This window comes from Poecilia reticulata, chromosome 14, assembly GCF_904066995.2.
Source record: "Poecilia reticulata chromosome 14, P_reticulata-male-v2, whole genome shotgun sequence".
Taxonomy (NCBI): domain Eukaryota; kingdom Metazoa; phylum Chordata; class Actinopteri; order Cyprinodontiformes; family Poeciliidae; genus Poecilia; species Poecilia reticulata.
Window position 1 is genome coordinate 14,876,130 of NC_088843.1, and position 14,488 is coordinate 14,890,617.

At 40.0% G+C, this 14,488-nt stretch overlaps 2 protein-coding genes across 2 annotated transcripts; one reads left to right on the forward strand and one right to left on the reverse strand.

Annotated features, from left to right (window-relative positions):
- Positions 1-3,824: 3,824 nt before the first annotated feature.
- Positions 3,825-4,978, reverse strand: mthfs (5,10-methenyltetrahydrofolate synthetase (5-formyltetrahydrofolate cyclo-ligase)). The gene has a single exon (XM_017308723.2). It carries the CDS (start codon positions 4,655-4,657, stop codon positions 4,058-4,060), a length of 600 nt encoding a protein of 199 aa, XP_017164212.1. The 5' UTR covers positions 4,658-4,978; the 3' UTR covers positions 3,825-4,057.
- A 101-nt stretch (positions 4,979-5,079) lies between these two features.
- On the forward strand, positions 5,080-13,241 carry adssl (adenylosuccinate synthase, like). Its single transcript, XM_081615466.1, has 13 exons — positions 5,080-5,385; positions 5,959-6,061; positions 7,618-7,686; positions 7,765-7,815; positions 7,893-7,959; positions 8,066-8,173; positions 9,104-9,185; positions 9,303-9,429; positions 9,515-9,669; positions 10,952-11,076; positions 11,156-11,253; positions 12,160-12,309; positions 12,400-13,241. The coding sequence occupies exons 1-13, from the start codon at positions 5,152-5,154 to the stop codon at positions 12,450-12,452; spliced, it is 1,422 nt and encodes a 473-aa protein (XP_081471592.1). The 5' UTR covers positions 5,080-5,151; the 3' UTR covers positions 12,453-13,241.
- Positions 13,242-14,488: the final 1,247 nt, after the last annotated feature.

A 14,488-nucleotide genomic window follows, 5' to 3' on the forward strand; every position in this document is an offset into this window, starting at 1 on the left:
GTGCACCGTGTTTATTAGCTCAGGAAGCCGGTGGATAGTGAGCGGGGCTCCGGAACAGAAAGCAGATTCTGGACCTGAACTCGGGGAACAGAGTCTCTCTGTCCCATCATGATGAAGAGCCGGTCTAGTATCATCTAAGGATGGTTGGTGTATTTGAAGACATCTACGTTGGGAAATTATATTGACAATATATTGTTTACTGCAGTCAGTGGATTAAGTCAACTGTTTTTGACTTAATGCGCTGACTGACTGTCACATGTCGCACAGAACCCATTTCCAAGTAGCTTTGCTGGAAAAACTAATTAAAAAAAAAAAAAAAAATCCCGTTTTTTTTTTGGCCATCTTTCAAAAATTTCTGTAAAAATAAAAATTGTACAATCTCACTGACCCTGAATATAACACTAAGTGGGATAGTTTACTGAGTAAGACATAAAATAATGAGCTCATTATTTTGTGTTTAGTGATTCTGACCAGCTTGATTCACAACATGTTTTTATCAATATTGAGAAGTGAAATTGGCTGTAGATTTAACCAACTTGGCCTGACAGATATTTATTTTACCATCACATCCAAATTCAAAACCACTCCACTTTATTTGCAATGATTTTGATTTTTTCATGTGATTTATTTGTTAAAACAGACCAAATACAGTGACTGTCCCAAATAAATTTTGTGTTTAGAATATCTGGCCCATATTTACGGAGGACTGAAACTAACATACTTAGAAATAAAAGCAGAAAAATAAATGCACTAGACCTTCCTGAGTTTACTTGTGATAACTTCATATATACTTATTTCATTTTTTGAAAACTTTTTTTTATTGAATATCAAGTTTAACAGAACTGCGCAATAAAGAGGTCCAATTTAAAAATGTTTTTTATACTTTTTGTTCAGCTGCACATATTCTATCATTTGAGATAAATGATAGAATTTATCTCAAAATTCTATCTAATGGTTCTTTAAAATGGTTTTTAAAGAACCATTTGTTCTTTAAAAAGAACAAATGGTCCATTATTTGAATTTTATGTATAATTGCAAACTAATATATATATATGTGTGTATATATATATATATATATATATATATATATATTTAAAAAAACGACTCGAAAGGACTTGAAATTAAAGGTTCCTGACTTGACTTGACTTGAGGACAGAGACTTGAGACTTACTTGAGACTTGCAACACAGTGACTTGGTCACACCTCTGCTCACTTCAAGAACGAACTGATTTGTCAAAGTTTTTGCCATATTTAACAATTTCCATAACAAACAATCTTGGGGAAAAAATAAGGGCCTCATATAGCTTGAGTGTGTGTTTAGCTGCTACCAACCAGGAAACCTCAAGAAATTCCACTTTCACAAACGTTGGCCATTTTTATGGATGTAGCCAATGAAAATACAGTTGTAATAGAGTTGTACAGGTGAGTATGGAGTGTGAAGGGAGGAGTACATTGGCCCCAGTTGAGCCACTTCCGCCCTGCATCTAGACGAGTGTAACCTGTGCAAAATAATCAACCTGTGTTTTATTTTGGCGGGTCAGACTGACGGCACACTATTAAGTTCCCGGTCAGAGGTGAACTCGGATCTCCTGCCGCTGTGGCTAGCTGCTTGTGCTTAGTGTTTTCCAAAATCATTGAAGAATACTGCTGGTTCGAGCCAAATTAACACAGCCGAAGGATTATATTGTGTGTTTTCTGGCAACCACTCGACGGTGAGTCGTTAATTTTACGTAATTTGTGTTTTTTACCAATAGAAATGCGGTAGCGACACGCCCACTCAAAATCTGTATTTGCGACTTAAAAATGGTCTTATAGATTTAAAAAGTCTATCTTTTTCTTCATTTTATAGCCGAATAGAAGAAATATCCTCAAAGTATTAAATAAGTTCTTTGATTTTTGTAAATGCATCCTTTTTAGGATACTTTTAGTTACTGTTCATTGATTTTGTAGACGGCCTATAGAAATCTGGAATTGGTTCATTTATTTGGAGATGCGCAACAAAACAAAAAACCAATTCATTGTTTATTGAATCAATGCTTAAGTAAATTAAGTTTAAATGACTTTAATGTCAATTAAACTTGGACTAAACTTGAAAATGCACTTTAATTTGATCTGTAACTTTAATTTGAGCTGTAACTTAAAATTCATTTGTATTATTTCAGAGAAATGCTTTACGGAATATAGCAATAAATTTTTTAATGAATGTTTAGCTATTTTGGATAGCAATAAAACTATTTAAATGTGAATGCTAATTTTATTATTATTATTATTTATTTATGACTTTGGCTAGGTCAGTTTTTTTTCCTCTTGTTTTCCACCCCTTTTTCAACCCAGATTGGCTAGTGGATCACAGCAGCTTTGCGGTAGAACTTTATTGAACCAAACTACTTTTCTTTTCCGGACCTATTGCCTGGGATCGTGGACTAAAAACATTCTGATTATTGATTGATGGACCATTAATCACCCTGCATACAAAAGAACGAACTTGAATAAAATAAAATAAAAACTCTTGGGTGTCATCAGGGTTTATTTTTGTTGTTGTTTTCCTGTTGTGTTTATTGTTTATACTTATAGTGAAATATTAATGTTATTATTATTGAATACTTTACTAAATATATGCAAATATATTAATTTGAATACAATAAGCTTACTTCCTGTCTAATGGTGTTTTATACACACACACACATACAGCTCCTCATTCGAACCTTTCTGACTGGCTTTTACCATATTTGTCAGTAGTCAGGTTCCTAGCCTTAACTAGTGTTACATGAGCTTTTATTTAATTATTTCTTAATATTTTAAGTTCTTCCCCCCCTCCAAATTATTAGCATGTTGTGCTCAAAGCTGTAGATGGCTAAGATTAGCCCTAAGTAGTTCTTCTGTATATCATGGCTAAGTCAAAGGCTGGTAATTAAAACCCTCAAGTGCACATTTACCCTTATGGCCATTTTAAAGTCATTAAACCCGAAATCAGGAGGTTTCTGTTCCTGCTGGTTAGTGACTACCGTGCCACTTGTCATGGAAAGTGTTGTATGACTAATGTGAACTCAAAGTGTCAAGAATAGTTAGAAATAACCCAGGTTACTTTTTATACACCACATTACTACTAAACTCATCAGTCTAAAACAAATTTAATTTGCATATTAACAGAAAATGTTTCATAGAAATGTTACAGGACTAATGGTGCCCATTGTATCTATTCCTAGGGATAGCTAGTGAAGGCTGGGCTATTTAAAATACAAACACTATATAGAGAAGATAAGGATTCACATGTAAAATGTCAATATGTGGCCAATACTGCCACCTGCCTGCATGACAGAACATCACAAAGAGAAGCCTGCAGTGGGCCAGTGTTGAATTAAGGTCAAAATGGAGGTCTGAGCTGAATGACACAGGAAGAAGATTATTCTGTTATCCATCCATCCATTTTCTTGCACCCTTGTCCCTTAGTGGGGTTGGGATATTCTGTTATCATCCACCCTAAATATCAATGTGATGTCAAAGAGAACGAGTCCACAAAGCTGGGCATAAGGATGGTTTTGGAGTGGCCTAGTCAAAGTCCAGACCTAAATCAGCTTGAGATGTTGTGGCATGACTTTATAAAGGTTGTTCATGCTCAACCCCCTTTAATGGGACTGATGTTAAACAATCCTGAAAATGGAAATTTGACTGAAATTGCTCCACTGTGATGTAAAATACACGTTAAAACACTTATAGCACCATTTCTCAGTCATAAATTGTTAAAACTCGATCAGAAAATAAATAACCCTGAGGAACTACTGTTTATAAGCTTGTAAGTCCAAATTATGATTCTTATGACCAGGTTGGTTGTTTGATATTTTGTGTTTTATTTTTCATTAGTAGGTCAGACTGTATTATGGCATTACAAGCATCACAGCTAGGTCATCTATGGATGACCACCAAATGATGACTGTAAAACCAAACCGTCATTGTACAGAAGGTCATAAAGACAAGACTACATGCCGCCATTCCTTTGACGTGGAAAGTGATTCGTGAATTATCCTGGATCATGTGAGATGTACACATAAGTGACTGGTTACTGCTCCTCATATAGGACTTCGTCTATGAAGACATCAGTGGAGTCCACAGGAACCTTTTCACAGAGCTGCTCTTTGAAAGCCAGGGCGATGGTGTAAGGCTTCCCTTTAGGGTGTTCGCTGCAGCGTCTCAAATAGGTGTCGTAGAAGCCCTTCCCTCGTCCAAGACGTCCTCCGCTGAGGTCAAAGCCCAGGCCTGGCATCAGCATGAGATCCAGCCCGCCTGAGGACAATGCCTCCTCTCTGCTTTTGCAATCATCCGACGGCTGCCGGATATTCCAAGATGTCAGAGGCAACTTCTCCAAGTCCTGCAGACTGTTGATCTCCAGCATGTCCATATGTGAGCTTTTGCTCAGATATCTGGGTATGAAGCAGCTTTTGCCCCGTTTGAACATGTCTCTGATTATTTCCTCAGTGCTCACTTCATCATCCATACTGAGAAACACTGCAATTCGCTGTGAGGAGACATACTTGGGATGTTTCAACAGCTTGCGTGAAAGCACCAGGGACTGTCGCTGCTTCTCCTCGGCGCTAAGCGCAGCAAGCCGACGCTTCAGCTCTTTCCTCAGGGCTTGTTTGGACGCTCTCAGCACAGCCATGCTCTCTCTCTATCAGGGACAAGCGCACAGGGAAATCCTCTCTTTATATGCTTATGTGTCCTTAGAGATCTACAGCTTGGTGTAAAATTCAGTAAGTTAAATATTAACAAGCACATGAACATCTAATAGGACAAGAGACTTGTCAAGAGTTCAACGACATGACGTTTTTCCTCCCATATCAGTACCGAAGCAAAACAACCGGAAGTTGTGCAAACTGCGTCATATAACGTCACATACCTTTTCGTTGCCTACTCGCGATATTCTAATAAACTGATAATCTGCTAAAACTTAATAGAATTGGTTTATTTTATACTTCCAAAGTCATTCACAGCCACCAGATAAAGGTATCGAAAGAGTAAACTAAAAACGTCCAGTAATTATTTTTAGCCAGAACAATAAGTGAATTGAAGGAAACAGCGCAACCTAGCGGCACAGGCCGACAGGACTTCCCGTGAGCAGAGGGAGAACGCGGTAAAACGAGGAGAGAGGGCAGCATGGCATCCGACGACAATATGGCTAACATTAACGGAAAGGAGGCTGCCTCCCTGAACGGAGAGCCGGTGGTGAAGCGGCCGAGGGAAAACGTCCAGCAGGACGTGTCGCTCCGCGCCCCGAGGGAGCCCCAGAACAAAGTGACCGTGGTGCTCGGAGCGCAGTGGGGCGACGAGGGGAAGGGAAAAGTTGTGGACTTGCTCGCTATGGATGCGGATATTGTATGCAGGTGCCAGGTACCAAACTACACTACCGTGTTAGCGCAATAGTTTTTACTTAACGGCGTCTGTATGTTAGGTCAGTGTCGTTTTTATGTTTGAACTAACAGTTATGTTTCCACTCGTGAGTGGAAGTCGGTCTGTTTGTGTGTGTGCGTGTGTGCCTTCTTTACATATTCATGACCGATGTTGACGTCATCACCTCCCCTGACCTCCCGGATGTGGAAGGGCTAGTTTCATGTTAGCAGTCATTTTTTTATCCTGTTTATTTCTTCTTCTTCTTTTTTCTCTTTTAGTCATAGTCACGAGAACGACACGGTTAGAGAATGAAGCTCGTGACCACACCGATAAGCATAGCCTCTGAATAATCAGTTATGTAAGGCATCGACCTTGCAGGAAGCAGCTGTCCCTGTTGCTCTTCACACTCTCAGCTTCAGAGATTATTACCCCAAATGCAATTCCCCTGCCTGTCCAGCAGCAGAGCTGCCACGGCCTTTTGAGGCTTAATCAGAAAATGATATTACAGCTCGCTAACCTGATTTTGCAGGACTGTCTTGACAGAGCGGCTGCATGCTGTGTGCTGTTTTGCAGGGAGGAAACAATGCAGGTCACACCGTGGTGGTGGATTCAGTGGAGTACGACTTCCACCTGCTGCCCAGCGGCGTGCTCAACAAGAAGGCCATCTCATTCATCGGTAGGCATTTATTCGCTTTCAGGCCAGAAGATGGCGGGATGATAAAGGCGTCATTAACAAGGACAGCATCCGAACTAAGGCAGGTCTCCTTTATCTCTTCCTCAGTCGCGCTGGAGGAAGAGATAAGAAAGCGCCATAGTAAACAGAGGGCACTGAACCATAGAGACAGTACAGCTTGGCAGAAAGCTGGACTGAGCAACGACCCGGTTTACCCTGGGTGGAACTGATAAATGGACTTGTCGTAAATGTTTCCCCACCTCCATGAGCTTTGTTTTGTTTCCCCACCTCCATGAGCTTTGTTTTGGGCCTGCGAGTGATTTACTAATTTTTTTAAGCCTGGATACACATTCTCAGTTGTATTGAGGTCCGGACTTTGAATGTGCCTTTGTAGTCCTGTCTGTGTTTTTTTAGGGTCATTGTCCTACTAGATCCTCTCACAGCCTCCACAAACGTTTTTTTCCCTGGTTGCCTTTGTCTAGTTCCATCTAGCTTCTCATTGGCATCAGCATGATGCTGCCATCACCCCTTCCTCTGGATCCAGCATGTGGGCCACTAGCAGAACAAGTCAGCGTTGGGGCGGGGCCAATTACCGGGCCCCTCATGTGTATCACCTGTGCTGCTGGAAACTGTTGAGCGGTGGGGTGTTGGGGGGGTGTTTAGGCCCGTTTCCCGTTTCATTTTTACCCAGGAAGCACATTGGCTAAACAGCCACTGGGACTGACTACTATATATTCAATTGAGGGACAGTAACTTTACCATTACATACACCTTTCTGAACAGGCAAGGGTGCACTTTCTCCCGTGTATAATCAGACATTAAAGCGACATGAAACCATTCCTCCATCCCTGGCACCTCCAGACCCGGGCCCCCATCCGGCCAGACCCCCCCCATAGCTCCGGGCAGTGTTTAAAAATGTAAAATTACGTTAGTAATCCCAAAGTTGTTATATTTCATATTCTTTAAACAGTTGTTGTGAGCAGGAATGCTCTGACGTAGCTGTCTGTATTACAGAGGTTGTGAAGAAGCCTCTGACTGAAGACATGAAGAGGATGTTCAGGCCAAAAAGGTCAATTTTGTTCTTATCCGACCAGAGTAGGACTGTAACTAGTAATTATTAACATTATTAGTGGAAAAACAATGTCTTTAGTCAGAGGTTTCTTCAAACCCGCTGTAATACAGACTGCTACGAGAGATCTTTCCTGCCCACAGCATCACCGTCTGCAATAACTCCTTGAAAAAAATTTTAATTAAATGAGTTACAACACCATTCAGTTTCTCTTTGAGATCGGTAAAGTATTTTTGAATTAGAATTTTAATGATTGATTAATTGCATTTTTTTAAAAAGTGGCACATTCTGCAGATTTTTCATTTAACCACTTATTTAACCAAACATTTTGTACCCAATATAAGAAATACACTAAAGCATGCAAATTAATAATTCACCTCCTTTTTAAAACAAGAAAACTAAACATTTTATTGCCTCAAATAAGTTTTAAGTGTTCATTTTCTAGGATATTAGATGTATTAAATAATTCCTCTTCCTCGTTTGTAAACAGGCAACGGAGTGGTGATTCACCTGCCAGGACTGTTTGAAGAGGCTGACAAAAATCTGCGGAAGGGGAAAGGTAAAAACTGTTTCTCCGGTCAGATCAGACAGATTTGTGTGAAAACACGCGAGTTGAAGTTTTCTCTGTTTCCTGCAGGACTACAGGGATGGGAGGAGAGGTTAAAGATCTCCGATCGGGCCCACATCGGTGAGTTTGCTTACCCCTCTCGTTCTTTCATGTTTTTGACCTGGAAACATAATTTTTGTCCTCATGGTATCCTCTAGTGTTCAACTTCCACCAAGCTGTTGATGGGATCCAGGAGCAGCAGCGGCAGCAGCAAGAAGGGAAAAAGTACGTCTGATAAGTTACCTGAACAAAATGTGAATGTGCTTCTCTGCAACTCGTCTCAAATTGCGAATTATTTCTGTGGCTTTTCTTTCATCTGCTTGCCCTCCAGTTTGGGGACCACTAAGAAAGGCATTGGACCAGCCTACTCATCCAAAGCCGCTCGCAACGGTCTGAGGGTCTGTGACCTCGTCTCAGATTTCAAGGTTTTTGAAGAGAAGTGAGTGACAACTGTGTCCAAGTTCCAACCGTCCAGCTCAACCTTTTCCATTCAAGGAGACGATTTGTTTTCCTCCCGCTGCTACAAAATGAAACCCGACCAGAGTAAAATGTTTTATTGCTAAAGCACACAAACTCAAACCGGAATGCATTTCTATTTTCAGATTTTAGAACAATATGATTCCTATATTGCAAAAAAGTAGAATAAGGTGGAAAATTAAGGACAGGGAATTTACTTTGTGAAAAGCCTGTTGTAGCTATTAAAAGAAGATTTTACATCTACATTTACGGAGAAATCTCCTAAAATGACAATTTCTTGCTTCCTCCATATAGTGGTGGGCGTTTGTCGTGTAGTTATCCCGATAAATTTCAATTAATGTTTAAAAAAACTGACATCTGAAATGTTATTTCTACTACTTTCTCCATTGTTTGTTCCACAAAACCATCAGCAATTCGTAAATTTGAAAATAAGATTAAATCCATTTTTGATTTTTGCGGCTTAGTATTACAGATCATACTTTGTTTTGTGAAATTGTTTTCAAGAGCAGTTTTTGTGTTTCTGGTGCCGTGAATGCTGTTCCAGTTAGCTAAAAAAAATAAGTAGTAGATACTTTTTATCATCATTTTTTAATCTTTATCACAAAATATTGTGATAAAACACTAAATTCATATTATCCACAATTTATTTAAGAGCACTACTTTATAAAATCTCTTCATACTGAAAAAGTCAACAGGACAGTCAACTTTTCAAGTAACTCACCAGTTTTATGAATATAACAAAAGGCTGTGCATTGTTTGGCCAGCAGATGGCAGCACCTCTCTAAAGTCTAGAACCTGAAATAACCTTGTTGTCTCCCTGCTCTGTCTCTTTCCTGTTGTAAATTGAGTCTTTTCTTCTTTTTTTTAAGATCTGCTCTGGTTGCTTTTGCAGGTTTCGGATGTTGGCCGATCACTTCCTGGCCATGTATCCAAACCTCAACGTCGACATCAAAGGGGAGCTGAAACAGCTCAAAGTAATTTATTATGTTTTTCCCTTTTTTTACACTTATATTTAATTTTTTAACTCAAAATCATTTGAAATGATGCTCAGGTGAATTTCTGAGTGTAACTGCAGCGCTATTGTTTTGTAGGAGTACGCAGAGAAACTGCGCCCCCTGGTGACTGACGGCGTGTACTTCATGCACAAAGCCCTCACTGGTCCCAGCAAGAAAATCCTGGTGGAAGGAGCCAACGCTGCTCTACTGGACATCGACTTTGGTGAGTGACAGCGACTCCGCTCCAACAAACGAGGAAGAAACGGCTCTTCTCTTTGTCCCTGTTAAACAGACGTGTCTCTGTTTAGGGACGTACCCTTTCGTCACGTCTTCTAACTGCACCGTCGGCGGCGTCTGCACCGGCCTCGGCGTGCCTCCCTCGTACGTCGGCCGGGTCTACGGCGTCGTTAAAGCCTATACGACCCGGGTGGGAGTTGGTGCTTTTCCAACTGAGCAGGATAACGTGAGTGAGAAACAGTGACCCAAGTCGCTGACAGATTTGTGGAGCAGTGCTTCCCATAAAAGCTGCAGAAGTCGCTGAGATGCTCTGCAAAAATAAGTCTGATGCCTCCTGATCCTCTGCTGGCATGAATATTCATTTGAGGCTTTTAATGATGTTTTTGAGTAGTTCTTTCTCAATGCTAGAATGAAGGTACACCAGATAGTTTGGGTGATATAATAAAAATAAGATAAGTTTGAATTTATTGTAGATTTACTGTCTGCATTCCCACTAGTATCTGGACTAGAGCTGCAACTAAAGATTATTTAAGTAATTGATTATTCTGTTAGTTAATCAGATAAAAACAGGCACATTCTGCAGATTTTTTACTTGGCCACTAATGGCTTTTTAAACTGTCAGAAATGCATTACAACATGCAAATACACAAGAAATTCACTTGCTTTTTTGAGTAAGAAAATAAAAATTTCCAGCATTCCTTTAGTGAACGCTTGATCGTTTGTAACAAAGGAGTCATCTGCACCAAAACACAAAAACAGAACAAACGCTGCCAACATGTGAAACTGAAGGATTTATCTGTTAATTTTTGGAATAATTAATTAATAATTGGACAGCAATTGGACAGTGTGTTTTTGAGTCTTATACTCCAGTTAATGATTAATCAAACTAAATTAGTTGCCAATTATTTCAGTGATTGATTAGGCCGATTAATTGGTCAGTTCTAATCCGGATAAATGTTTCTTGGCAAGAAGAAAACCCCACTGGCATATTCCAGGCTGAATATTCAACCACTCTTCTTGGCACAATTGGAAGTTTATTTTATAGTTGGTTTTCTGGCGAAAACCGGACTTTCATCCATTTTCGATGGAGGAGAGGTCAGGGGTCCAGATTCTTTATTGTGAGACAGTTTTACTCTTTCCAAAAGCAGCTTTGACGTCCAACCAGGTGTGTTTGTGCTGTTAAGTTTGACTTACTTGACCTCTCCTATCAATTCAAGAACCAAATGATCTCATTTTGTTCTGAAAACCCTGGATGTGGAGCTCTCGACGCATCTTCTGGGTAGAACTTTTTTTTAAAGTGGCTTCTGACCACAGCTGCTGTGTGATTGGTCAGACATTTTAAGTGGGAGGAGCCTAAAAGGACTCTCTTGAAATGATTTAATAATCAGGCCCAAACCAGCGAACCAGTCCGTTTAAAAAAGATCAGTGCTGTTTAGTCAAAAATCCAAAGTCTTTAGTCGTAGATAAGCTTCCTGCTTCACTAGTTTAACTTCATGTTGGCTTTGCAGGACATCGGCGATCTGCTGCAGAGCAGAGGGCGAGAGTTCGGCGTGACGACGGGCCGGAGGAGGCGCTGCGGCTGGCTGGACCTGATTCTGGTCCGATACGCCCACATGGTCAACGGCTTCTCGGCGTAAGGAACCGTTTTGCGGCGTCTTCTCTCCGTCTCCTCTCTGCAGAGAGCTCAACACGGCCGTGTTTCATTTGTGCAGAATCGCTTTGACAAAGCTGGACATCTTGGACACCTTGCCAGAGATTAAAGTGGGCGTGGCTTACAAGGTCAACGGCGAACCCCTGCCGAGCTTCCCAGGTGAGCACTTCCTGCTGCTCGAAGGTCTTCCTGGATTTTTTTTTTTTTTTGTCAGGGTTTTGTATCGGCTGCTTTGAAATCCTTAAAAATTCTTGGATTTCAAGGTTTGGAAAGTGCTTGATTTAAATTTGGGGAAAAATGTTGTTTACAGTTGAAGCCAGATATTTAAAGAATGTCTGAAGTTAAATCAGCCGATCCTTTTCTTGGTTTAGAATTAACAAAATCATTTCTATTTGAAATTTGGCAGAAAACCTGGACAGAACTTTATTTTTAAAACTTTCTCAGGTGTCTAGACATAACATTTTTCTTTATTTTAGTTTACTTGACCATAATGTATATAATGTAGAGAATACTATATTATTAACATCAAGAAATGATATTATATAACGGCTTTAATTGAAACTGTTTTCTTTAGTTAATGTTAATGTCTTTAATTTGTGGTGCTGGAAAAGGTTGGAAACTTTGCTTGAATTCCACTATTTTTTATGTGTGAAGTAAATACAATGTATTTAACTGAATTTTCACAATTTAATGTTTAACTCCCTTAAAAGCCGTGAAGTGGACATGTCTTTATTATTTATTCATAAATTAGAAGACACTTTATCTGTTGCGTATAGATTCTGGGCCCTGGTGAATAAACATGGCGCTGGTTTTGTTTGGATCAGCTCCTCCAGGCAGAAACCGCTTCATCTCTGTTTTTCCAAATCCGTTTTGCAGCAAATTAAAAATTTGTCTTCCTAAGCACTCGGTTTGTTTCTCAGAGTGCAACAAATGGGACATTTGAAGCCTTTTACCCAGATGAGTGATGAAATCCAATCCATTTTCTGCCACTAAACTCCTAAAAGAAGCATTTTGTTTTTGTTTTCCTCCAACTTTTCGGTACGGCATCCGTCTCTCGCGCCGCAGCGAACATGGACGTGTTGACGCGGGTGTCGGTGGACTACGAGACGTTGCCCGGCTGGCGCTGCAGCACCGAGACGGCCCGGAGCTTCGAGGAGCTGCCTCCTCAGGCGCAGAATTACATCCGCTTCATCGAGGACTTCCTGCAAGTGCCGGGTTTGTAAAGAGATCTCCTCGGCTAATGGAGAAACCCAAGCCGGGCCCGCCGCTCACGTCCTCAAACAACGCTGTTGTTTCTCGTTTCAGTGAAGTGGGTCGGCGTGGGGAAGTCGAGAGAAAGCATGGTCAAACTCTTCTGATCCCCAGCAGCAGGACGAGGAAGAGGAGGAGCTTCACATCAGCAACCATCATTTCACACAAAGTGGAGGTCAGAGGTCAGGTTGTAGAAACCAGCAATGCTGCTTGTGTGCCACAGTAACAAAACGTCTTCAGCTCTAATTTATGCATTCCACATGCTGACCTCTTTCTCTCTCTCTTTCTCTCTTTCTCTCTCTCTCTCTCTCTCTCTCTCTCTCTCTGTCTCTTTCTCTATGTAGGGGGTTAATTTTTAAAAGTTAGTGATATGATGATATGATAATGATATGAATGATTTTGCAGCTCTTCCCCGTATCAGTCCAGTTAAGCACAGCTTGTTTTAGCCTTTGAACGTTAATGAGCAGAACTGACATCTGTTTAATACGCAGGTCTATTTTTACATTTTAAGATGAGCAACTTCCAAAATATAAAAAAAAGAGATTATATTTGTTACATGACGGGGAGGGGGGAAAAAACTCGCTAATCCTTTGGACTTTTTTTCTTTCCTGTTTAGCACATTTTAGAGCAGAAATGCATCTCAATTCTTATCTTGTAGATCATTTGTGTGATGTGTGAAGGAATGAAATTAAGAAAAAGAAAAAATCCTGAAGATTGAAGGCAGCGCTAAGCTGTCTGAATCAATGAACTGCTTTTCACATTTTCACAAAGTCGAGCATTTGAAGTTTGTGTAAATGTCCGGACGGTGGGTGGTGATGTACCAAGTGCAGCCCAATGTGGCGAATGTAAGACTATTCCAGAGCTTGCTATTCATTAAAAGAAACCCATCACATGTAGTTTTTGTTCTTTTTTTATTTACTTTAGATCATTTTGTCTATTAACCGTTTTCGTGAGAAGGTAAATTGTCCTCCCTCTGGGTTGACAGGTGATTTATTGTCCCCAACAGGAAATTGATTTGGAGTCTCTCTACTCATCAAACGGGAAAAGAAAAACCGGATAGTCAAAGTCTGTTCGGTCAGCATCAGTGCAAAAATACAGGCAATAATACTTAGTTTTATGTTATTAAGCCTCAGGAATGAAGCTGAAAATCTATAAAGAGAGGCTGGCCTGAACACAACATAACATGACAGATGTAGGCGGCTCCAGCACATGCCTGTCGTAAAACCCGACACGCCGGATCCGGGTCCTTCCTTAAATCTTTCACAAAAGTAGCTGCAAAATGTTTATGGGATTTTGTGAGATTAACTGGGAATATCATAAAAACCTGCAAAAGCAACACGCAATCAGATATTTCTTTTTTTCCCAGAGAGAGAGATCTCATAAGTTTTATTGTATTTATTCATTTACAGTTTGAAATAAACATATCACAGGTTTTGAATGAAAAGAAGTAGCTGGAAGAAAGAAATCTCATTAGTCAAAATGTATCCAAAGTGTTTCATTTGTTGTTTTATCAGTACCTCTTGCTTCAATAATGCATATTAAGTATCATTCAGAATCATTTCAAGGAACTTCATTGTCATATCAGCTCAAATTTACATGTTTATGGAACAAAATTCTGACTAAATCCTAGTTTAAGAGGTGTAATAAAGAATACTCATAAAAGCACTTATAAGAGACTTAAAAAAATAAGATGAAGCTCAAATTAGCTTTGCTAAATGCTAAAAAAACCATTTTCTAACCTTTAAATTGAAATGAGTAGAAACAACTTTTAATTATTGTGTGTCATTACTCAATGTTTTTTTATAATAATGTGCCTCTATGTGTGGAGTCATGGTTATGAATAAAATCTGGAATAGTATTTCTAAAACACATAGAAATGTTCCATAAAAACATGTTCTGGGCAAATGAAACCAAGAGAATCTGAATCGGAGTCATGACGACCGAAGGAAATTTAAAGCGTCTCATTGACGCGACTGTCGTTCCACACCTTTACTCGCCTTACTGTAGCTCCTTCCCTCGTCGTCCTGATTCCTTCTCGGTGTCTGAAAGCTTTCTCCAGGCATTGGATTAAAGTGTAAAGTAGATTCCTGGGCGGATCAATAAGAGGTGTAACAGGACGTGTCAAATGCACACAGCTTCGAAG

What these genes read in the sequence shown, in the direction of transcription:
- mthfs (XM_017308723.2), bottom strand. Translation starts at nt 4,657, where the DNA reads ATGGCTGTGCTGAGAGCGTCCAAACAAGCCCTGAGGAAAGAGCTGAAG.
- adssl (XM_081615466.1), top strand. Translation starts at nt 5,152, where the DNA reads ATGGCATCCGACGACAATATGGCTAACATTAACGGAAAGGAGGCTGCC. An exon ending in GAAGGCCATCTCATTCATCG is followed by an intron (nt 6,062 to 7,617) that starts GTAGGCATTTAT and finishes GTTTGTAAACAG; the next exon opens with GCAACGGAGTGGTGATTCAC. An exon ending in AAATCTGCGGAAGGGGAAAG is followed by an intron (nt 7,687 to 7,764) that starts GTAAAAACTGTT and finishes TGTTTCCTGCAG; the next exon opens with GACTACAGGGATGGGAGGAG.